This window comes from Polyergus mexicanus, unplaced genomic scaffold (genome assembly GCF_030449975.1).
Source record: "Polyergus mexicanus isolate NDT 795.1 unplaced genomic scaffold, iyPolMexi1.0 SCAF_3, whole genome shotgun sequence".
NCBI lineage: Eukaryota > Metazoa > Arthropoda > Insecta > Hymenoptera > Formicidae > Polyergus > Polyergus mexicanus.
In genome coordinates, this window is record NW_027223323.1 from 5,778,268 (window position 1) to 5,803,982 (window position 25,715).

Genomic DNA, 25,715 nt, shown 5'->3' on the forward strand with positions numbered 1-25,715 from the left:
GTACACCACGTGACAATTTTCTTGTATAATACGACATTTGAATGTATAATTTTGCACATTTTGCGCAATCAATATTAACATTGAAAAATGAACAAGAAGAAAAAAAAGTTACTGTATATATATATATATTTTTAATATTACATACATGTTTTTTATTATCGATATGCAAGATTTCTCTTTGCTCTGCTTTTCTAAATTATTTCTTATATATTATACGATCTTTCTCCTTGGCCCATGACCATGAATTAAATAACTCTCCCTCTGTTTCCACGTAAGTAACCTTAAGCACATTTTATAGAATATACGTTTTTATAACGTACGTCCATTATCAATCAGTAATCGATTGATGTTCGAAGAGTATGTAAGAAATATATCATAAAAAGAATTTCGAATGCAATGCGACAAGATGCAAAAATTCGTCCTAGGATATCAATAAAGTTATTTCATCGAGATATACGCTATCGTTATTTATGTATATGATAATTTTTTTTTTTTTATCCATAATATATATTTCTCTTATCTTATCGATGATGATATCAAAATATAATAATAGAAACTCGATGCTAAATTGGTTAGCTTCAATTAGCGCTCTTTCAAAGAAATTTTGGAAAAAAAATCAAAAATGAATTTTTTACCAAAATTATGCAATTAATCACTTTTGTGTGCTCTCTCTCTCTCTCTCTCTCTCTCTCTCTCTCTCTCTCTCTCTCTCTCTCTCTCTCTATATATATATATATATATATATATATATATTTTGTGTTAAATATAATTTTACAATTATATAATGTATATATATACATATACACAGGTGTGCGCAACTATTATAATTACGAAACACGTTTTCACAAAGTTAACAATCATCTCTAGTATAAGCCGAAATAGCTCAGTTGGGAGAGCGTTAGACTGAAGATCTAAATGTCCCCGGTTCAATCCCGGGTTTCGGCAGCGCCATCCTTTTTTTTGTACATTAATAAAGAATATATCACTTTAGTAAAGCGATTGTAAAAAAACGATAATATATATTTTTCATAAATAAATTGTGTTAAGAATTTTATTTTATATACACACAATATTACATCTTTCTTTCTGCACATTACGGGCGTTTTCCAGCAAGGTACACACAGATGACACAGAGTGTACTACGCATTATCATATGATCGGCTGTCAAATGAAGAAATTTAAAATTCTGTGTTTTATAAGCCAATCGCGTGATAATGTGTAGTACACGGTATCACCTGTGTACCTTGATGGAAAACGCCCTATATGTATATTTCTTTCTTTGTCAAAACTAAAACACACGTCAAAGTTTACATACGTATGAAATAAAATTATTAATCTGTATGTGAGAGAAAGAAAGAAAGAGACTAATTTTTCAACTTATAATCTGGCGCTAGTATAAGAGGCTTGTTTTAAATCTCTCAACTCTTTTCCTTTTAATTTTGAAAGGTTATCGCGAATACGCATGCTTATGCGGGCTAAGAATCTGCTATTTCGAACACAAGTGCAGTCTAGTGAAAGAGGAGATATGGTGGGAACACGACGGCATGATGTCTCGACCTCTCGACGGCGATGGCAGATGGCAGGCATGCAGGCAATAGCTTCGTGTCATGCGCACTCGCATGAGATTGGCGCAAGCGCTTATCTGTCGCCGCGCCGCGGTGATCGTGATTGGTCAGTTGTCAGTTGGTCACTTTCAGTCGGGCTGTGACGTGCGCAGCGTGAAGATGAGTGTTGTTCAGTGGCTGCGCTTGCGGCCGCGCGTACCTATACACTAAAATCCGGGTAAGCTATCTTTCGCGACGACGCGCGACGTTCGTAAATCGTCGAAAAGTTTACACGTTTCAAAGGCTTCCACTTGAATGTCAACGTAAAAAAGACATAAGACGAAGAACGCGCATCTGACAGTCTCCTTTCGCGGTGATCACGAGTCACAACGGTCGCGGTGGTCGCGGTGGTCGCGGTAAACCGCCGCCAACGTTCACGTGTGCTCTGGCCTGATTGACCGGTATACAGTATCTCAAGCTTTGGAACAATGAGACTTCCGCGGATGTTACTCGTCATCGCCTACTTGCTGCGATGTCGCATCGCTCGTTCGATAGCCGGTGAGTAATTGTACAAATATATCTTACCTGTATAATTCTATAAATATTACGAAACGTGCATCTGTCGTATAAAGTCCTCAGTCCTCCCATTTTCTAATTGTTACCGAATGGGAAAATGTCTAAACACTCTTTCTCTTTTATTATATATATTGTATTATGTTAGGATGTATTAAAAATATGCATATATATATATAAAGTCTGCGAGTGTTTTAAATCTTGAATTGATTGTACATGAGCTAAATGTGTGTGATACCTCTCTCTGTCTTTCTGTCTTTACATGCGAACGTCAGAAAAGATAATATTATAATTATCTATTTTTTCATTAAATTATATTGTTTACGTTAAATATTAAATATATAATATATTTTTAAATTTAAAGAAGAAATTATATTTTGAAGGATATCTCTCTTTATCTTAAGAAATTTCTCCTTACGAAATACGTTTAAATATACACATATACATATATACATATTATTAATAATTTATTAAATTAATTGATACATTTAATTTAATACTGCTTGTAATATAATATTATTGTTTGTCATTATTATTTATTACACATTTTGTTTGCGTGTATAATTATGTTACAATATTATTTATGTACATGATTAATATTAATTTAAAGAAAAAAAACTTATACCGATAATTTGAAATTGACATAAAATTATTGATATTTTCAGTGTTTCAACTTTCAAGTATCGAAAATTTGGAGTAAAAGTATCGATATTTAAAAATTATATTAGGATTTAATATAAGATGTATTAACATATCGCTTCACAGTTCCTACGGAACAATCGGCGAAATTCGGTGCGGATTATACGACATTGCTGCGCGTCGTAGATAAGGCGCTTACTACCCCGCCGTGGTGCATTTACAAATGCATTTTCAATAATCGCGACACGTAAATCCGCTTACGAATTCGCAATGATCGGGGTGCATCCGAGCCCGAGCACGTATTCTCGAGATTTCTATGATTTCATTCGCTCAATTCTTGCTCGACTATAGCTTGCGCGCGATATTATACAGAAGGCTTTTCTATCTAAATATGTACAATATTTTATATGTAACAATAAGTCATAAGGTAAAGTATAATTATCTAGTTTGTGTTATGTGAGTAAAATTTAGTATTTATCATCTCTATTATATTTTCATTATTCGTTATAGAAAAATGACATAGTTTAAGAGCCATTTTATCAAAATTTTTTTATTTAAAAATCTTTTGTGAAACACACATACACGCACGCACGCACGCACAAATCTACTTTTGTGGAAAAAAATTTTTAAAGTTATATAATAAATGACAAGTCGCAGTGCGCGCGCCCGTGTGCATACATCTTAGGAAATTTATTGATTGACAATTGAATTAAATAACCGATATTTAAGTATTTCTTTGTACGGAAAAATAGATCTCTAAAACATGACGAATTTTTGTCATCTTTACAACAACTTTTTTTTAATTTATTGTGTTACTTATGTAACGCACGATACGATACATCTAGATAAGAGCATTATATAATAATATAACTGACATCGTGTGTTTCATTTACATAATAATAATAAAGATGATGATGATGAGATGATAATAATAATAATAATAATGCACATTTGTGTATTTATATATTATTATATACATATATGCACGTACATGTATATCAATTAATATGATATCGAGAAAATTGTTTAACGAACGGAAAAGGTAAACGACAAACTCTCCCGCTTTCTTGCATTCCATTTTCGCTTTTTTAACAAACCGGTCCTCTTGATAACAGGATGGTCATTCTTTTGAAATCGTGAACAATAGCTTCTCGTTAGCAAAGTGTCTGTTAAAGCGTCATTAATTCATCAACTGCGTTGCTTTATCTGCGTTTCCTTCTATCTCCTTCTGTTGTCGAATAAAATTAATCGCGAGATAACATGGCTCGCAATTAAAAGATGTTGGTTCAATACAATTGTTATTATCACGTGTCATTATTACGGCATTGATTAACTTGTATTGTCAATCAAACTAGCCTATTCATACACACTACAAGATTCTATTCATAAATTGTTGCGTAGTGATTTTCACGCAAATCCAATTTAAATTTACATATTCTAATTTGCATTTACATATTCTAATCTATGTTTTACGATGCTGAAGATAAGACGAGATCAACGATAAAATAATTTTCACGCGATAAATATATTTTACTAAAAATAAAATAAATTACTCTAATATTCAATCTGATAAATAATAATTAATCAAATGTGACGTAAATATTATAAAATTCAATTCATTTTCTGATTCGATTGATTCGGATTTTACACGACAAACGAGTTTACAGCTACACATTTAAAAATTTATGAGTTAAAAGAAGGGTTTATACATTGCATATTTTGTAGGAATTTTATACATTATTTACGTATAAAACTAATTTATTTCAATGCATGTAAGAATAAAATTATGCAATTTTTTCGTTTTTACTTCTGACGTAATAATCCTATAGTGATGTAGTAGTATAGTAGTACAGTTCTTTTTTTATTACCTTGAGAAAAATTTTATTAGCGTAAAAACAGCTGAAAAGATAAGAAGAAAAAATGCTATTGTCAATCTCAGAATTAAATCTACACGTTTATATATGTATATATTGATTATGATTTGCTAATCTAAGAGAAAGGAGATTCAAGTTTTCCTTAACAATAAAAATAATTTTTATATGTATCTATAAACCGAGAAAATCAGGGAATAGTAAGTCTATTAGAAACAATAGTTTTCGGAAATTAGCTTTGCAGATAAATACGGATAAAATTTTATTCTTTATTTGATTTCAAACAAACACACACATAAATTAACAGATTTATAACTGGACGATTAGTTACAAAGATAATTAATATCGAAAATTAAAATTTTGTACGCGACGAATGATGATTCTTCTCTCGATATTTTTACAAGAAAAAGTTAAATATTACAATTTCTTACTTAATAACTTTCACACACACACACATACACACACACACACACAGATAATGTGTGTCTTTTTTTATTTCAAATATTACACATTTTCAGTGCGAAGGTGTGGATTTAATAAGTCAGATTTTTAATAAATATTGAAATACTAAAAACTAAACTGTGTCGGTATTATGTGCAATTCAAACACACACAAATGCACAAGTGCGCATCGTTTTCGATGCGAATAAATGGTGCTGTGATTCAATAATGAACATTTACGGAGTGGTATGCGCCACGCGAAATTCCATTAGGCCAGTGAGTAGATTTGCTTAATCACTTTTTCCGCACAAAAGACTTTGCATGGCGTGACAAGATCATTAAAGGAATTAAGGATACTTGTTTCATTTACCGTTTATTTTCTACATTTTCCATATCGTTCAAAATAAATGCAAAAAATGGGCACAAAAAGGGGTTTATGAGTTTACAAGCGCTAAATTTCAAGGATTGCTGTAAACGTCTTCGAAATATTGCACGCGTAGTCGGCCGTGAAAATTTGATGGTTGTAATATATTTTAATGCAACTTTGAGCACAGCGTTAATCACACACACACACACACACACACACACACACACACACACACACACACACACACACACATTTCTTTGCCGCTAGTTATGCATATACAGGCGGAGTATCGAAGTCACGTACTACTATTGTATAATATTTCTTGATCGATGATTAAACAATATTAAAGAGCAATTTATACGATATTACATCTATTTCGCTAAGCCAAACAAAATGGCTTTATTTCGTGATAGCCGCTTCTATGAAATATGTCATATGTGCATACAAAATTTGTCATCCATATACAAAATAATATAATAATAATAATGATAATAATGTTATCATTGATTTTTTTATTTATTGATTAACTAATAATAACACTAATTCGGCACGATTAATTAATATTTTTATAAGAAAAATGTCGAGAGAAAAATCAAACTCGTTCAAAAATTTGTCGAAATCAGTTTTTAGAACTACAAACAGTTTCAAGTAAACTAATTTTTCCAATCGTAATATTATATCAATATATTCAATTCATAAAATATACTTTTCAATTAAAACAGTGAACCTGACTTTTGAATTTTAAATACAAAATTGCTCAGATTTATAAGGATAGGAGTTAAAAATTATACTTATATGTATATGTGCATGTTTATGTACGTGTATATTCTTTTTATACAGTTAGGTAAGATTTAGTAATGTTTAATGCATGCGAACGCAATCTGCGCGTGCAAGCGCCACGAACGACTTTGACATCATGAACATTAAATTGCCGATCAATCATTTCCAGTAAGTACAGAGTAGTTTCGGCTCACCCATTAACCGAACGAAGCTCGTAATCGCAAACTATTTCAATAGCTGGAGTTTGATAATTCTCGTGCTTGTTAGCGCTTCGAGAGCCGCGCCCATTCACGTTGTCAGAGAAAAAACGGTACTTTAGAGTTATATCACGGCTTATATCACATACGCACGCGCGCGCGTGATATTAAATGGCAAAGGAAAGCATTCGAGCGCAATGAGAAAAAAAGAGTCGCGAGAATGAGAATTTCTCGTCTCGTGCTTTACAAGAGCGTTTTTCCCCTTTTTCCATTCCTCCTTGTCTTCCTTGTTCGCCGTCACCGTTTCAAATTATATCTACGTATCTCTCGTAGATGAGGTAAATTTATTTGCTATCGCAATCGTATACTTGTCAGAATTTTGCTTCTTCTCTCTTACAATTTTCGTTTTTTTTTTCCGCTTAATGAAATTATATATTACAATTATTACAATGGATTTAAAAAAATGGGGGAAATCGAAAAATTGTTGGCCTTTATTTATCCTAAATGGATGAAAATATTTTATTCTGTTAGATGAGAATATTTGAATACTAGGTCATTATTTTAGATACTCGTGAAAGTTCATCGGTCCGTTGTTCGATCGGGTAAGATCGAACCGATGAAAATGGTGTAACCTCATCCAATATTTTAGCGTTGCATATAGAAAGCTCAATTGGAAATATCTCAAATAACGAGAGTAAATCGTCTAGTGAAAATGGAGGAGAATATATTTTAATAATCTTTAAAACTAATATTCTTTTTTCATTATATCAGATTTCACAATTTTCACATTTTCAAAAAATAGAAATCAGATTAAAAATCTCACGTGCTCAGAATGTTTGGTAAAATTGCATAAAAGGTAACACACCACCGATTTTATCGCCGCTTTTTCTATTATAAAATAAAAGGAAAAATGAAGTTTGTTTACGTTATTGTTTATTTGTAGAGCAGATGTGGAAAAAATGTTTGTTTACATTTGCGGGATAGATATAGACTCATGAATACTTTGTCAATAATGTGTTTCACCTATTTCACGCAGTTCGTTAAAAGTTTTTGTATGGAAAATGAAGCATTAATATACGTATGTATCTCCTAAATCAATGTTCCTGCCCCCACTTATCTCTTGCGGAGTAGCGATTAAATCGGAGTTATCTTTTGCGGGTATTACAATTTTTTTTGCAGTTTTACCGTTAATTGCTAGACAAATCCACATCACGTGTCCGATAAAGAATATTATTTATTTCAAAATTATTATTACATTTAGCACATTTAGCTTTACTTTTATTTTTTCAAGTTTTGTTATAATAATCTCCACATTTTCAAAGTTATATTTTTGCATTATTTTAATAATTAAAAGGAACGCTTAATTTAAAAGTAATCTTGAGAAAACTCACATGTTCGATTTTGTGATGCTGAAAAGCAATTTAACATAGAGATAGAGAGAACTCTTGCGATAAAATTATTCTATCTCTCATTAGCGAATATTCTTTAAGCCAAAACTTATTTGACGAACTTGGCGTCGAATTTTTATAGGCATTCGGATTTAGTAGAATAGTAGAATATGTATAGAAGTCATATTAATTGTGGCTTTTAATTATTTATACATATATATTTTTTATTATATATATATATATATATATATATATATATATATATCTTTGCAGTTAATAACTTAAATTAATTGAAAAATAAAGTCTTGATATTTATATACTCTTTTTGAATGTATTAATTTTTTAAAAAATTCTTTATTTAGTTTCTAGTTAATTACCGAACAATTGTTGCTCTTCTCATATTTGAGCTAAAAGATATCAATTTCAGATTGATTAATATAATTTAAGTGTTTACCCAGACGATGGGATACTACATTGAAGCGACGAACGCCCGAAAAGATACAAACTGTTGTACGGGCAGCGAGCGAGACGGGAGATCGATTCTATATACGCGAAGAAAATTGGATGGCATCTTGTGCCATAAAACGAATGGATATCGTGGCTGGACCATGTGATTAGCTATCAAGTTCCAAACCATATCAGGATATTAACCAATCGAGCTTTTAGTTATCGCCGAGGGTGAAAAGGATGAACCGCGGCATTTCCGCTCTGTACATATTGTACATACATACATACACGGTGTGTACGGAGGGATCGCCTGCGAGACGATCTCTAACTATCCGGAACATTAAAATTACAGATAGACGACTCATTGTCAGTAAATCCTTATATAAATACACGAACGGATAAATAAGAGAGAAACGCACGAAAGATGAAGCGAATATTTGTCGTAATTACTTTTACTTTACAACATTGATTAATGTATACAACGTCCATGCATATGCGATAATAATTTCATTATCTCTGTATATGTATGTACAGAATAATTATATATCGAGTCTCAAGAAATGCAAATTTTGGCAAATATTAGAGATGGTGACAAATGATTCTCTTTCTTATATTTTAAAGTTTTAAATTTGAGATTCTGCCATAAGACAAACAAGGTACTGCTCTGCCGGTTTTCCAGTCTTCTGTGTATAAAATTGTTGAAATGCGATTGAAAAGTTTATACATGTCTTGCGAGACGTTTTATACTTTATGTCAGAAAGTATACATAATATAGTCAATAGTCACGTGTAATATTGTGGAAATCTTAAGAAAAACATTAAACTCAAAAAAATAAATTATTAGTACGATACTATTTAATCAGAAATCTTTAAAATCTATGTACTCTCGTATGTGGATACATATATAGAAAAATGTATCAACTTTAGTTTTTATCATTCCACGACAATAAAAGTTTTTACGATGTATTTCGCGCAAAATATTAATACAAAATATTTATTTCTTATAGTGTATTATCATTTATTTTATTTATTTAGTATAATATAATTATTATTCGCGTTTATACGTTTACGTTTTCAAAAATATGGCGCTTTCTCTCTCTCTCTCTCTCTCTCTCTCTCTCTCTCTCTCTCTCTCTCGTTATCTCTCGATATATCATAATTACACGACGTTAAATTAGATTACAACGTGAAATGAATATGTTCATTTAATCATGAAACATGAGATTGGAAGTAACAATGCATGAATATCGCGGAAAGCAGCGCGTGATCTAGCTTTTTCACCTCCATCGTTCTTATGATTTGTTGCAATACGAGTTGCCTCGTGTGAGAACGTAGAGGATCTCTGAGTTATTTAAAAAGTTTCTTTTGTCTTTACTGGTCCCTGACGAAAGCATTTTTAATTGGACTCCCAAGTGCCCACGGGCATGCCGCAACATATAGTATCTACATACCGGTGCAAGTACGTGGCCGGCAAACTGCTGTGAGACTTTTTCGTGTTTATCACAGTACGTGTACATGACGCAAAAACATTTATCAAAACATTTATTAGAATTGTAGTAATCGAACTTATTTTGACACAATTATTGCGATTTCAAAATTTGCAGTATGTTTGATTGTAAGTGCTAAAATGAATCACTTTAATTTTAAGCTATTTATGTAATAATATCAATTTGAATTTGAAATTACTCGTTCTTCAAAAGTTATCTGAAGATCAATTAAGTAATTTAAAATAATTTAAGTTACTAACAAAGTTCTCTGTATGAGATATCAAAATCACTTATATTTTTTTACATAGAATATTGAATCTGTTTATATACAATGTATACAGTGTCTTTCTTTTGGTTATGAGATCGATTTTTCCTCCAATTATAAAATCGCGTGTTATAAGATCGTGTTCTCGAAAGAATGAGCGTTTTAATCTATATGTTATACATCATTGAATTCAGCTCGGCTTCGTCTAATATCGAAAACTCACAGCTCCTTTTATAAAATGTCATTCTGCTTCGTTGGCTTCCTTATCTCATTCTTATTCAGACGAAAGATTTAGATTCAGAGACAGTTTTCTTAGAAGGTAAATACGATCGAACGATAACGATCTCTGATTCGAGAACTTTGATAAAATCTTTTTAAAAATGCTTCACAAATCTTTAAAAAATATATTCTCTTATGACTAAAAAAACATCATTCAATCATCTATTAATCATTTATTTATTGCAATTATTTATCAAATTATGTACTGTATTAATATTTTGTATGTATATAGCTCAAAGGGCTGCTCGAAGCTTATATTAATCTAATAAAATTCAAGGCTAAAGAAAAATATTTAGAATCTACATGGATGATATCGTTTCTCATACTTGAATTGCTGTTGCCGTGATGCTGTTACGAAGCTGCAGAAGTAAATCAAGAACAAATCAGATTTCTCGATATCGAATTAACATCCATCCAGCATCATTGACATGACAGCTATGTGATTATTCTGATGATGCACCATACGTCATTGTAGCGCGCCAAGACGGTGATTAATCGAAATGATAATGGAGACAAATCGAAATCTCGAAATACATAAATCCGTATTGTCAAGATGATAAATTTTAGTTGCTAAAAAATATTTTATTCTCTTTGTATATAAAGTCTGTCATAATATTTTATAACTCGAAATTTATATATACTAATAGCTATTAATTCGAGGCTATTATATATATTAATAGCTATTTATTTTATTAAAAATAAAAATTGTCATATTCTATTCAAGTTTTCTCGATTTATATAGTATTATTTAATTAAATTATTTATTTTATGCAAAAAAAATTACACACACACACACACACACACACACACACATATATATATATATATATATAAATAAGGGAAAGTAGGGTAAAACCGAGTACTTTTGTTTCTTCGTAATAAGTGTTACTATCTTTGGCTAGCTCGTATTATTAGTTGTAGATTGATGCCATCGTTATTTTGAGATGAACCGTGTTCACGTACACACGATATTTCTTTTTAATAAAGCCATATATATTAAAAAGTCATATATATTGTACATTTATTTTATATGTTTGATTTTATTCTTATTTCATGCAGACATTTTTAGATTTTATAATCAATAACTTGGATCATCTTGTACGTGTATCGTAACGAATAGGGAATCGGGCGGAATGAGAGAGAGAGAGAGAGAGAGAGAGAGAGAGAGAGAGAGAGAGAGAGAATAATAATAGCTGCGGTCCAGTTATCATCCATATGAGATTGACAGATCTGTCCAATGATCGATACCTGTGATTGGCATACAGCCGCGTTACCACTCTGATAATGCCATTAATTCTCAACAACCTCTGCAACTCAGCCTTGTGCATTATTTGCGCGATAACAGCTACGTAATTTTTATTTGTATATTTGTATGGCCTTTTTTTATATAACGAATATATAAGTAAAAAAATATTGTATAAATGCTGTTGAAAAAATAATTTTTGTAAATTTATAAATATTTTACTGTTTATTTATCATTATTAAGGAGTTTAGTAAAATTTTAAGATTTTGTCGTTGAAATAGATTTTATGATGCCACTTGATAATCTTGTCACGTTTAATTTTATTATCTATTAAAAATTTCATCAATTCCGCTTTAGAGAGTGAAAGAGAGCGAATTATAATCGCGATCTCTCTTGTGTAATCTTTCGGTTGAGATTGTGAAATCAATTCTCTCAAAAAGTAAAACCGTAATAACTACTTACTCTATGCTTATCCACAAGAAATGAAATATGTTTTCGAATATTTTGGCACGCTTTCAAACCTAGACCTGTAGACCTGTTTCAAACAGGCATTTCTATTTGTAAATTCTGCACATGTTACTATTGTAGTGTAGCTAATGTGTCTAGAAATTTTTGAATTGTATTAATCGTTTATACAATCTTTTTTCTCCTATAGAGAGAAAATATTTTATAGCATCTTCATGATATTGAAGTTGAAGTATGAAATCATTCGTTCAGTATTTGAATAAATGTGACGTAAAGACCCTATGAAGCGGAAAGGCACGATAAAAGGGTCGGTTTTCCCAGTGATGCTTCGTTCTATTTTACGCTATTGTGATACCGCAACCGCTTCTCGCTTCTCGGTTCTTCGATTCTCTTGAAAGCTTTCAAGGAGGTGGAACATTTGGCCTTGCCTTATTGGCCTCGCTATGCTTGCAAAGACGTCTGATTAATGCCTGCACATTCGTTAAGTCAATGGATAAGTTAGGCTTTGAAAGGTCAATATTTCAACGAGAAATAGCCGCCGTGTATCTCGTCGCATTCTTACGTTAAAGTAGGCTAATTTATCGAGCGATTAACGGAAGCAGTAATTTGCATTCAGAGAATTTTGAAGAGAAGTTCGATTTCACTTTATTAACGGAGCTTTATTATCATCGATAGCGAAAAAGTTATAGGAAAGAGAAAATGAGAAAAGATTTGCTCCATAAAAAAAGTTATTTTTCAAAAAAGATTTCTCGAAGAATAATATAGGAATAATCTATATCTATAGCGTGAGACGCGGAGTCGTTATTCATTAAAAAAATACAATCGGATAAAAATCCGTGATTACGTATCTACTTTTACATTTCTTTACTTTTTACGATGTATATCTTATTGTTAGACTTTTAATCATACGAATGTGTGTTAATGTTTATGTTTTATATGAATATTAATTAATTTCAAATTTATTTTAATTTCTTGACAAAAGAGATCCTGACAAAATTTCTATCTCAAATTAAAATTAGAAAGGAATACAAATTTATATTTGAGATCGAATTGATCGATTGTCGAGAAAAAATCGGCATCAGAGGATTATTAAGGATAATAATTTTTTCCATCAGAAGACTCTCAGGAGATGGACATTCTTATTCAATCTTTCGATCACTGATGAGACCATCCACTTCTGATTTTGATTGCAGCACCGACGAAAGCTACGAGCTCGGCTTTGTTGGGCGAAGTCGCTATTACTCTTCAGGACGATGTCACAACGCAGGAACCTATTCTTAAAAAATGCATCGTAGACGGAAATGCCTATTCTCACAGCCAAACGGTAATGACCGATAAGATGTATCCATGTGACTTTGTCATTTTGTGATTCACAATAGAGACAAATTCGTTTCCAAGATTTTTTCTACGCCAGATAAAGAAATAATCGATAGTTGAAGACGATATTTATTTCTATGATAATCTTTACCGAGAATAATACAATAATAACACCGATATATGATATTTTCATTTTTTTTCTCTTTATCAAAAAATTTCGCAAATTGAAGTCTTCATGATTCAAAGTCTTCATTATCCGAACATATCTCACACAAATCTTAAATTTTTAGCTTGCCACTTTGTGATAGATTTTTAGCTATTATTTTCGCGTAAATTTGGTAATTTATTTTCCAAATTGATAAGTTGAATAAATGAGTTTGGTGCCCATTGTATAATATGTAGTATATAGCGCTTTCTCTTATATAACTATATATCTATACTATGCGTATATATTCTTATATGATATATAATAAAGAAAAAAATCTAAGATAGAAAAATTTAAAGTTATTTTGTACATTTTCATATATCTGCACACAAACATGTACGCGCACATATCAAAGATTCAGATTTTTACTGATTCTTCGCTCAATACGTCCTTTTGTTTCAGATACCATCTTATGACATAAATTCGCATTGTCTATGCGTCGTCGGTGAAGTTTACTGTTGGTGGCAGAATTATAATCCGACCAGCGCTCCATCGCTCGGCTTGTCTTCCTTGCGATCGACCGTGGTGGAGAGCAATTACACTTCATCTCTAGAAATGAATACGGACATTGTGGACGACTTTGAAGCTTCCGGAGATTTTGTTTCATCGATTGGCCAACAAGGACATGCAGAAACTAATCCCACCTTGTCGATTACGTCTCCTGTACCGATTACTTGTCTCGTCATGGGTATTAATATCCTTCTTAATACTTTAATAACTCTCTGTTAATATTTACATAGGTCGAGACATTCTTCATCAAAAGTACAATACAATTCAATATTAAAAAAAAAAATCACACATATAATATACATATATCTAATACATATACTATATATAAAATTTTAAACTTTTATTGTAATTTATTTCTCATTTTAAATTGTAACAATGATTACAAGAATATATTTAAGGATTTATTTATAAAATGTACTTTTGTCGCTTATAATATTTACTTTTATTTGCTGCTATGTGCATGCATATATATATATATCCATCTTTCTCCGACCTTTTCATGCATCGTGAGATTTGAATTATAGGGAGAGAGTATCGACAAGGTGAGACTCTACCGCACTCGACCGGGAACTGCGTCGAATGCAGCTGCGGTTCCGAAGGGCGCGTCGAATGCTCACCGAGGGATTGCGTGGCACTGCGACCTGAGATTTTGATCGCACCCGATATGCCCGAGGCGCCCGACAGCGACTTTGAAGTTTTCAACTTAGCGCGGGATCGAGGCATCGATGAAAGTTTTTAAAGCATTTGATAACGACTCACCCGCCGAATCGTAAAAACTTGCTTGCCTTTGATTATCGCAATATCGTTAACGTTGTTGAAAGACCAATCGATAGGAAGTCATTTAATTGGATGCAATTTAAAAGATTATTTGAAAGAGGTTAATTAATATTGATTCTTTTATGGCAGGCGAAAATCGAATAGTTGATGAATCGAATGAAAAGGGAAAAAAAAAAAAAAAAAAAAAAATTATAAAACAATTTCATAAAAAGGACAATTATAGTTTGTTGGCTGTCTTGATAAACAAATCAGATCTATCTCAAAACCTATCGGGTTTCAAATTTCTACTATGAAGACTAGAGATAGGAGCATCAACCCGCGTGCAGAAAATGTTTATCTCGTTGTTCGGAAAATGTCATCGCTCAATGGTGCTGTATAAGCAAACTCGACATATTTTGTCCTGCAACTTGGAGTAATGACGATAATAGAAAAATGTCTAATCCGTACGTTTTCGTATCAGTTCGCTTACGTATAATCTTTTCACGTACATATGCAAAAGTACAATATTGCGCTGTATGTGTGATTCAATGTAACTGCACTTGTAAATAATGGCGCCAGCTAATAGCGACATTTTTTTGTTTCACCCTTCCCATGCTCTTGGTCTCTAGTCTGCATGTCTGATCTCATGTATTTTATGTATATAATTTTATATTTAAAAATGATAAATTATTTGAATATGAGCTTATATTTACACGAGTTTGTACGAATTTTCATGTTAAGTAACGATTGTAATTTTTTTTATCGTAGGGGAGAATCGCCTTCTCTCAATCGAGGACGTGCCTTCAGTTTTTAATGTTATATATTCAATCAAAACGGCATTGAAGGCATAGTCCTAGAACGTAGAATATCTAGTCTAGATAGTTTCTATAAAACCCTCAATGAGTGAGAACAGAGAGCCTGTTTGCCTAAATTTTATTTTTACGTAACTTTACTGATATTTTTTTCTTAGCTACTGATAAATGGATAATTTTCAATGTAATGAATGCTTTCCATGTAAAAAGCCAATATATATTGAAAATTTTAATATATTTATTTCTCTATTTTATCAATTTTAAAAGAGAGAGCTTATTATACTTTCCATGTAAATTTCGATGATTTTCTTATTGTTAATCTGGATTTGAATCGTACAGATATTTCTAGTTATATTAGTAGTTAATGATTTATTTAAAAGATTTGTATTTGTATAGATGCAAAAATGTTTTTGTAGACATCGGCCTATAAATCTATAAATTATATAATCACAATATACAAATATGTACATCGGTCCGCCATGTATATATAGACCAGTAGTTGAGAAAAACAATCTTATACTGACAATGAGTTTAATCGTGATTAATCGATTATGCAATATAATTCGACTTACAGAATAATTTTTGTCATATCTCTATCATATCATATCCTAGTCAGCCTAGTCGAATATTCTAGTCAAGATCGTATAATTTATTTCATTATATATATATACTTACAATAGAGTGATGTCAACGAGTAATGAAAACCCCCAGTAACAATAATTTATATGATATATAGAGATTTACATAATATAAGAGATTGAATAGAACGATATAGACTTAAATTAAACGGTAATCCCTTTATACTATTTATTCCCAAGACTTGGAAATTATTGTTGTTCCTACGACCGACAACTCCACTCTAGACACCATTTGCTTATGATCGACATTAGCAATGCCAGAGATGTTGCATTATTGATCATGATATTGTGGCTAATCCCAACAGTCTTTTAGCATATACGCTATTGTTATTCTCGATCGCTAGCAAGCGTATATTGTACGAAAGCTGATCGTAAAAGATGACTTTCGAATCTTGCATTATATTAAGACTCGGGTAAATTTCAAATTGTTTGATTACTTTCTGTGTGCAACTGCCTGTGCAAATATGTGATTATTGGTGAAGGTAACCGATATTTTCTGCTTCTTTAACTTTTTATATTAAAGTTGTACAAAAGTTATTCGGACTCTCCTCTCCCTGAACTTCTTATTCTAAATATACTAAGATACGCATATTACATTCTTATATAAAAATATTTCGACAAGTATGTTATAGGTATACCATTCAAATGCCGTAGTTTATATTCTCATCGCATATTCAGCGTTCATGCGTGTTAGATCTTTTGTTTTATATAAATTCCGTTTTTTATATGTAAGAGCATCTCATTTGACGACTTATAATTTATCACAAAATTTAAGATAGTATCCTATTTATAAATTTTATATGTCGTGCATTACAGAAAACATTTGAGCATGTAAAATACATATATAAATCAAAATATATGTATATTATATGTATAGAAGACATTAAAACATGTAATGTATTGAATTATAAATAGAATACTGTCTTCAATTTTGTCGCGAATTATAGATCGTTTAAAGAGCTCTTAAAATATTCTTATGTGTAAAGTAAATTAATATTTTATTCAATAATTAATGCGTGATGAGTGTACATAGCTATTAGATTATACAGTCAACTGGAATAATCACATTATTGAAGAAAAAATAGCATATATAATCTCCCGACATATATATGCATATAATATCTTTCGACTCAACATGTGTGCACAATATTATATATTTATATTCCATATATAAATTCGTACAATATTCGTATATACAGTAGAATATTACATGTATATTATATACATACATGTTATATAGATTATCCAGGGAATCAAGTATTAAAAGATAACGTTGTACGCAATCCGCGTTATAATAATGTAAAATTAAAACTAAGTGATGAAACTGCAATTTTATATAGGCAAATCGCAATGTTTTCTTTTATAATTACACCTTTTGCGTTAAGTTTTATAAACTCTCTTTAGCTAGTTTCGAAGATTGTATATTTTATGTACTTTGTACGACTCGTGATTATGAAAAAATAACCGTGGTGCGCGTGGTGTTCCGATTGTTATACAACTTTTTCGTATAGCAGTGTTGGTGATTTATAATGCCTTTGTTAAACAAATAAAGCATATTTCTCGAGTATTTTATTATATCGAAAGATTATTCTTCGCGTGAATAAGTAGTCGTGTCAAGAAACATAAGTTTATAGTGTCCCTCTTTGTAGCCAAAAGGAGCCATACGAAAAAGTGATGACAAATAGTTGTATACTTTTATGACCACAATGATGATAAAAAAATCGATTATTTATGGATAGTTACATAGATGTGGGTAATGTCTAATGTGATATACATATATATATACACATATCCCGAAAATAACTTTGTCTAACAATTTACAAGTTTAGGCCGGAAAATTTGATCTCTCTTTCATGTATCAGGGCTAATCGAACATCTATAGTTGCCATTATTCGTTTCAAGTAGAGAATAGAGCACGCACAGAAATACAAATGGACAATGTTTGTGTGTGATTGAGTGTTCGTTAACAATTGAAGGAACAAATAAATAGAGGAATGAAAATTAAATGTTGTACTCTTTTGTTAAATTGATTTAGAAATTAAGTTGGTGATCTCATATAAAAAAATCCAATCGATAAGAAATCCTGTTAAAGAGATGAAGAATAAATGAAATGAAATAAGTAAAGAAAAAGATTTTTACAGCATCAAAAAATTATTAAGAAATTGATATAAAAGTACTCAGAACTTTAATTGTAAGGTCTAGTAATACATATATTCTCCTTTAAATTTTCGATTTGTTCCATGTATAAATCAAAATTAATATCTAAAAATAGAACTTGAAACAGTTTTTGATTTGCCTACTTGTTGCATAAAAGACATCAGTTTCACCTGTTTGTTCCTTCAATTATCGCACCTATTTAACATTTATCAATCTGCCTACATATATCGTATTTGATTTTGAAACCTATAGTTTCTATATATGTTTAAGAAAGTAATCATCAATAACATTGTTACGATGGAAAAACGTAGTTCTGGGAAAATAATATTTTTGAATATCCCTCTTTACAAGGATTAATTATGAAATTAATTATAGAATATAGCTTTCGGCACCAATTATCGACAATCCACATTTGTCGAATCGACCATTTAATATGCGGTGCACTCGTTGTGTGCTTGTAAGTTTTTTTAAGAAATTCTTGTAAGATGAAGAAATAGCACATTATCGCGGGACCATCTATATGGAAATATCACTCATTGCTTTTGTTGTAATTTTGTATAACGGATGTATCTCGTATGTCTTCCAATCATCTTAAGCGCGATATTGTGTTTATAATGTATTCCTGCGATTATATGTCATTACGAAACAAATATATATACATCAGTTGTATTCCAAATAAAGAAAGATCTTACAATGTGCGTGTAGATATTTATATTTTGCCATTTTTTGCAATATTGGTGATATACGTACGTTTTATTTTATTGCGATGATATTTATTATGCAGTTTTTTAAATTTAAGTACATTAAATTTAAAGTACATTAAATTTTTAACTTGCATTTTAACTTTATTATTAAATATATTACATATTGTATAGAATAAAACATTTTTATTCCAATTATTTTTGATTAAATATACACATATATATTATATGTACATGTACTATATATATATTATATATATTATACATATATAAATTTTACTATATATATATATATATATAATATTATAATAATACAAAGTATACATCTAACATTTATATATATATATATATATATATCTCATATTTATTAGAGCGTAACATACACGATAATAACAAAAATATATACATTATAAAAGTTCAGAAAGATAAACATTCTGAGCATATAAGATAAGTCATGTATGTATGTGTAAGTATATACATATATGAGTCTGTGACGTCGGTTAAAGCCCGGTTCCACAATTTACTTTAACCGGAATTTAACTCGTTAATGGAAGGTTCACATTGCATCCGAAGTTCGATGTACGACATTCGGATTGGATACATTGGACATCAGACATAATGTGAATTCTCCATTAACGAGTTAAACTTTGGTTAAAGTAAGTTTTGTGGAACTGGGCCTAAGAGGTTCACGAATTTTTTGCAATTCTTTGCATAATATATATCTATATATTGTAAATATTGTTCGGACACGGTTAAAAGTTTGTGTCAATAAGAAAACCCTTTGCTTTGCAAATATAGTTTGCTATAAAAATTTGCCAAAATATGGTAACTTATATCAACTAAAAAATTTAACAAATTTCCGTTTCGCTCTTTATCATTCATCGTGTCATCATACATGATAACTGTCAGCAGATAATGGTATCAAAAGAGTAGGTAATTGTCACCTAATTTCACCACAATGAATAACATCGCTATCAAAATCAGTAATTATTTTTGCTTGAATGAATTATCATGCCTTCCGGTGATATCTACACAGGAAAGATTATTGCAGCAATATACTATTACGAAACTTGCAACAATGGAATCCAATAATAGTATATTAGGAACCACAGAGATGGCAAGCAGCGTCGAAGTAAGAGAATTACTGCCTTTTAAAACCTTGACAGAATTAAACAATGCCTTGGACAATGGATTAACAGATTTACCAATAACATGTATCGCAGAGTCTGTTGATTATGTATATCGAGGTTCAGAAATCAGTGCGCAAAAAATTTTGCTTGAAAAAGTGGACAGGGATGAACAACCTAGAACGCTTGTCTGCCACGACATGAAAGGTGGTTACTTGGAAGACAGGTAATTATACAAAGAGAGTATCTGTAAATTATATATATATATATATATTTATGTATATGATACATATTTTGCAAGTTGTGTGATCGTACCTATGTTATCACCTTTATTTTATATCTCTTTACAGATTCTTATCGGGTTCTACCTCTCATGATTCTTATATATTTTACCATTGGAGTGTTGTCGATATATTTGTTTATTTTAGCCATCACTTTGTAACTGTCCCACCCTGTGGATGGATCAATGCAGCGCACCACCATGGTGTAAAAGTACTCGGTACTGTAATTACAGAAGGAAATAATGATACTTGGAATACGATTCTCATATCACAGGAAGATGTAAAAAAATTTGCAGACGCTTTAATATTGGTTGCAAAGTGTTACCAATTTGAAGGCTGGCTTTTGAACATTGAAAATAAAATTAAACAGGAAGATATTGATAATTTAATTTATTTCGTTAAATATTTAACAGAAAATATTCACAAGGAGATTGAAAATTCAGAGATTATCTGGTATGATAGTGTCACCAATATAGGGGAGTTGAATTGGCAGAATGAGCTGAATGATAATAATAAGTAATTTAATTTATTAATTTATTAATTTTATTAACTTATCAACTTTGATTTTTATTTATATAGATTTATTTAATATTGAATTTAACATCACATTTCTATTTCTCAGTTCTAACAAACACAAAATAATGATTATTTTTGTCTTAGAGATTTTTTCTTACATTGCGACGGTATATTTTTAAATTATAATTGGACGGAATCACGACTTAGCAAAAGTCGTATATTCGCAAAAGAATTAGGTCGTGATATTAAGGATATTTATGTAGGATTAGATGTTTGGGGGAGAGGATGTCCAGGTGGAGGCGGATTTAATTCGACATATGTAATTACTATTATATCATTGTTATTTATTATTACTTTATTGCCCTATTATCTCAAGAAAGATTAAACTGAGATAACAAAAATAAATTTCTATTGTTAAAGGCGTTAGATTTAATACGGAAACAGGGTCTTTCGGTAGCTATTTTTGCACCTGGTTGGACACATGAATACTTTGGTCCAAGTACTTTCCAAATTCTAGAGGATTTATTTTGGGCTCAACTATTTCCATATCTATATGTACATGTACCTATTTATGAAGATGAAACATTTAAGACTTCCTTTTGTCGTGGTGCGGGTATCTGCTATTATTATAATGGCGAGGTAAATTTAAATAATAAAAAACAATAATATTTAATTCTTAATATATATATGTTTGAAAATACTTAAAAATATTTTATTAAAAAATAAACCAGATATTTAATTGAAACAATTTTTTTAAATTAACTTGGAATAATTTAAATTTCGTAAGAAGCATACACATTCGCGTCTATCTTTAGGAGCATTTCGAACTGTACAAGATAAACGACGAAAGCGCGCACGGAAAGAAAGCATTTTATAATTTGCGAATGCAGCAACCGCAACTGTCAGTTCCCGCACCGCATTCACAATTTACGCGAGCTACACAAAGAACTCTTATCGAAGATGGCGAAAATAACGATGAAGTTAATAATGGCCAAGGTGATAAAGATAATGATACTAATAAGACACACACACGTATAGAACGTATATATGAAAATAGGAAGAATATTATACGAGTCTGCGACAACGTCGTCAATGTTGAAGAAAAATTATCTGCCCCTGACTTCAATACTTTCGAGTTCTGCGATCAGTTCTCCTACAATGGCGGCGGATGCTTGAAATTAATTACTACAAATGATAGATTATATCATAGGTAAGAACACACACATATATATTTGTCTTGGACAATAATAATTTATAACAAAGAAAATATTCTATTTTAAGAAAATAAAACATATTACTCAATGGTCAATTATAAATTATGGTTACAGATTGTTCTTGATTCACATTGATTTGAAACATAACATCCAGGCAACCATCGTTTATACAGAACTTGGAAGTTTAATGAACGAGTCTCACAAGGATCCTGTCTTGATCTTGGGTAACGATGGTGATCTAAAATCGATTTTACCTTACAATTCCATCAGAGTGAATGCCAGATGGAGGAAATGGTAAATTTCGGGTATTACTAACGAATTATCGACAATTAACACGGCAATCGACAATTTTTATAAGCTAGTATATTTTTTGTAGCATCTACTTGACAAACTTGAAGACCGTGGACGAAATTGGTGTATCCTTGAAACAATGCGATTGCTACTTGGGTGAAATTATTTTGGAAAAGAGGGATCATTGTTTTGGTGAGTACAAAAGATTGCGAATTATATTGAAGTTCTGCATGACAATGGCGGCGGAAACAGTTGCGCATAGCTGATGGATTGCGTCATAATAAAAGCATACATATATGTATATATATATATATATATATATATATATATATATATATATATATATATATATATATATATATGTATGTATATATATAGGGGGGGGGGGGGAGAGAGAGAGCAAGGCTTTCGACTTCATAAAGATAAAGAACCGTTTCTTAGTGATCACACTCTGTAATATCATCCTCCTTCTCTTTGTCTTTCTTCTGCTCCTGTTTCTCGTTTCTCAATTGAGAGCCACTTGGGTGAAAGGAACACCGTATGTTGTCCCACGATAGAATACGCTAGCCCGTAATTTAAATTGTTCGATCCTATGTATACCTGATCGCTCATTCCATTTCGAGTGGTCAGGTGCGAAATTGCACTACGGCAAAAATCGCCGACGATATTATTGGAAATTGCTCGCTTTTGTTTCTGACAAATTTGATCGTAACATATTTATCAATAACGCATTTCAATAAATGAAGCAAATATTTCCAACATTTTAAGCGATTTGTTGCTCGAATCTTAATGCTTCGGCTTCCGTTACAAGGATATCTACATTTCTTTGTCTCGAAATATTTATTGTTATAGCATAGTATAGTAGATGCAAATTTTATTCTAGCGATTTAAAGGCGCGGAATTGTTTGACGTTCGCGCGCTCCCACGTTAAAATGAACGGTATCTGTGTTCGAAGGAGGGCGTATAGCCACACGTATTTGTTATTCGCGCATTGATTGCATCAGTTGCTATATGCTACCTACTGTCAGGAAGACGCGACATACATATAATCGATTGCATGAGAAGCTCTCTAGGCTATTGACACTAAATCTCATTGACACTTTCTGATATTTTGCACAATTAACAATGTATATAACGATATGCTGCAAATTATCTTGACCATTTTCTAATCGAGCTCTTCTTTCTAAAAAAATTTAAGAAGGATATCATCTCTATATACATATACAGATGAGAGTGAAAAATATAGTAAAGAGAACAGGTTAACAAAAATACATGTGTTAAAATGTAGCAAGGTTGGAATAGCAAGAATTGATCGTTAAGAAACATATAATTATGTGTATAATTATGTTGGAAGAGCAGAGATTTGAAATTTTGTATATTGACATGACATAATTGTGAATTTCTTGAAATAATAATTTTAATAAGATGAGATAATATTTTAACAGAATATTTTTTAAGCACACACCACACATTTTATAGTTAAAATAGTAAAACTGGTAAAGTCGTAATAACGTCGTAATCTTGAAATTATTATAAAAACAAAGAAATAATAATAAATAGTAAGACATATAAATAATTATAATTCTTATTATTCATTTGAATTTGATGCATTTGACTTTGATCACACTTTAATAATACATTTCTTAATTAATACATGTACGGTCCATTTTTGTAAATTGAATTATCGAATCGCAATCAGAGCTATTATAACATCCATTTGTATCATAAAGCGTAAGAAATGACAGGACACTATCTTGTGGTCAAGTGACGTTCTTGACTTGAGCATTTGCATTCTCGCAATTAAATAAATTTCCATCGACATCTCCGCAATCGTAATGTGAAAGTAAAACATGTTTGATCACATGCGCATTCGAATCTTTTTCTTTCTGCGTCTAACTAATGATTGTGGAAAGGAGAAGAAAAAGAATGTTCTATCGAAAGATATTTTCGCAATAATATCGTTTTCGGTAAATCAATCCGAGTATCGCAACAACTTGTCTTTGTCGGTTAGGACAGTGCTTATGCACTCTGTATTTGCGGGACACTGATAAAACAGAAAGGGTTTGATTATATACATAATGTCTTTCGACGAACGGAAAAAGTTCTGTCGGTTAATAGTATAATAGTCTTTCTTGCATTTAATTCTCACATAATTATACACATAATTATAATACTGATATAGATGATTGCTATTTGGGGAAAAAAGAACATATTCACTCGATTGGTTGATTTACTATTACTTTTCATATAATGTGTATAGTTATTATATGCGTGGCTAAAATGATGCGTTATTATTTTAATAGTAATGACAAGCATATAGTTTATAAGTAATAATCGAAAAGAGATCATTTGATCGAAACAATTTTGATTTTAATTTTATCTAACAATGAGATTTAAAAAAATTTTAAGTAATTTTTTATTTTTTTAATTATTCTTTTTTAGTTACACGCACTCTCTCTCTCTCTCTCTCTCTCTCTCTCTCTCTCTCTTTCCCTAGTCAGATTACTTTCTTTTAGTTTCTAGTTAAGTCATCGAGATTCTCAGCTATTCTTTTCGGATACTTTTTGCACGTTATGCGGCATACGCAAAACACGTTAAAAAGGAAAGTTTTGATGTCAGATGGCTAATAGAAAAAGAAAGAAAGATCGATCAATCATTACTGCTGCTATCTCATCGACGTCTATTCATGCGATTATCTCCGCAGAAAATGACGTGAGTAATCGTGGCACGAGACTTTCGCCGCATTGGTCGCAATTGCAATTTCGTGTATGCGAGAGATGTCTAGAGAGACGTCATGTTGAATAAATGGACCGTCTCGAAAACAATTTGTATAGAGACGGCAATACTCAGACAAGTGCAATTGCAACGGCGACGATTCTTAGCTTCTCCTCTCACATTTCTCTCCGATGAATGCCGTTTTAGAAAGGCGGCAGAGAAACCTCTAGAAGCGAGTATGTACACGTATCGAGACTCGAGACTTTATCTGCCGCAGCGCGACGAGATCAGTGGCGACGGCGTACACCGTGCTATATCGAGTTTACATGTTTATTTTCATTCCTATTGACATAGGAATTTCTAGCTATTGCCGATAAAAAATATTTCTCAGAGACAGTTTTATCTTTTTGCTGTAACTTTTAAATGTAGCATTAAAATTTTTTCTTTTAGTATCTTGAGAATATTTTAATCGAATAACGTTACTTTTCTTT

The 25,715-nt window shown here is 31.2% G+C and overlaps 2 protein-coding genes and 1 non-coding gene across 12 annotated transcripts in view; all 3 read left to right on the forward strand.

The window, feature by feature from the left end:
* Nucleotides 1-872: 872 nt before the first annotated feature.
* Nucleotides 873-945, forward strand: Trnaf-gaa (transfer RNA phenylalanine (anticodon GAA)). Its single transcript has one exon. It is a non-coding gene; the product is annotated as a tRNA-Phe (tRNA).
* A 752-nt stretch (nucleotides 946-1,697) lies between these two features.
* Nucleotides 1,698-19,054, forward strand: LOC138931762 (uncharacterized). Its single transcript, XM_070292846.1, has 4 exons — nucleotides 1,698-2,102; nucleotides 13,178-13,308; nucleotides 13,909-14,194; nucleotides 14,541-19,054. Exons 1-4 carry the CDS (start codon nucleotides 2,033-2,035, stop codon nucleotides 14,753-14,755), a joined length of 702 nt encoding a protein of 233 aa, XP_070148947.1. The 5' UTR covers nucleotides 1,698-2,032; the 3' UTR covers nucleotides 14,756-19,054.
* Nucleotides 19,055-19,580: 526 nt separating this feature from the next.
* Nucleotides 19,581-25,715, forward strand: part of Engase (cytosolic endo-beta-N-acetylglucosaminidase) — a 12,546-nt gene continuing 6,411 nt past the window's right edge. For 4 of the 10 annotated variants that reach the window (XM_070316329.1, XM_070316331.1, XM_070316328.1 and 1 more), the window contains exons 1-8: nucleotides 19,581-20,013; nucleotides 20,117-20,433; nucleotides 20,558-21,004; nucleotides 21,149-21,323; nucleotides 21,425-21,643; nucleotides 21,820-22,214; nucleotides 22,333-22,512; nucleotides 22,595-22,701. In XM_070316329.1, the coding sequence (XP_070172430.1) occupies nucleotides 20,159-20,433; nucleotides 20,558-21,004; nucleotides 21,149-21,323; nucleotides 21,425-21,643; nucleotides 21,820-22,214; nucleotides 22,333-22,512; nucleotides 22,595-22,701 (1,798 nt within the window). In that variant the 5' untranslated portion in view covers nucleotides 19,581-20,013; nucleotides 20,117-20,158. Of the gene's footprint in view, nucleotides 20,014-20,116; nucleotides 20,434-20,557; nucleotides 21,005-21,148; nucleotides 21,324-21,424; nucleotides 21,644-21,819; nucleotides 22,215-22,332; nucleotides 22,513-22,594; nucleotides 22,702-25,025; nucleotides 25,175-25,213 lie in introns of those variants that run through there. The other 6 variants (XM_070316324.1, XM_070316327.1, XM_070316325.1 and 3 more) reach the window with 6 other exon arrangements.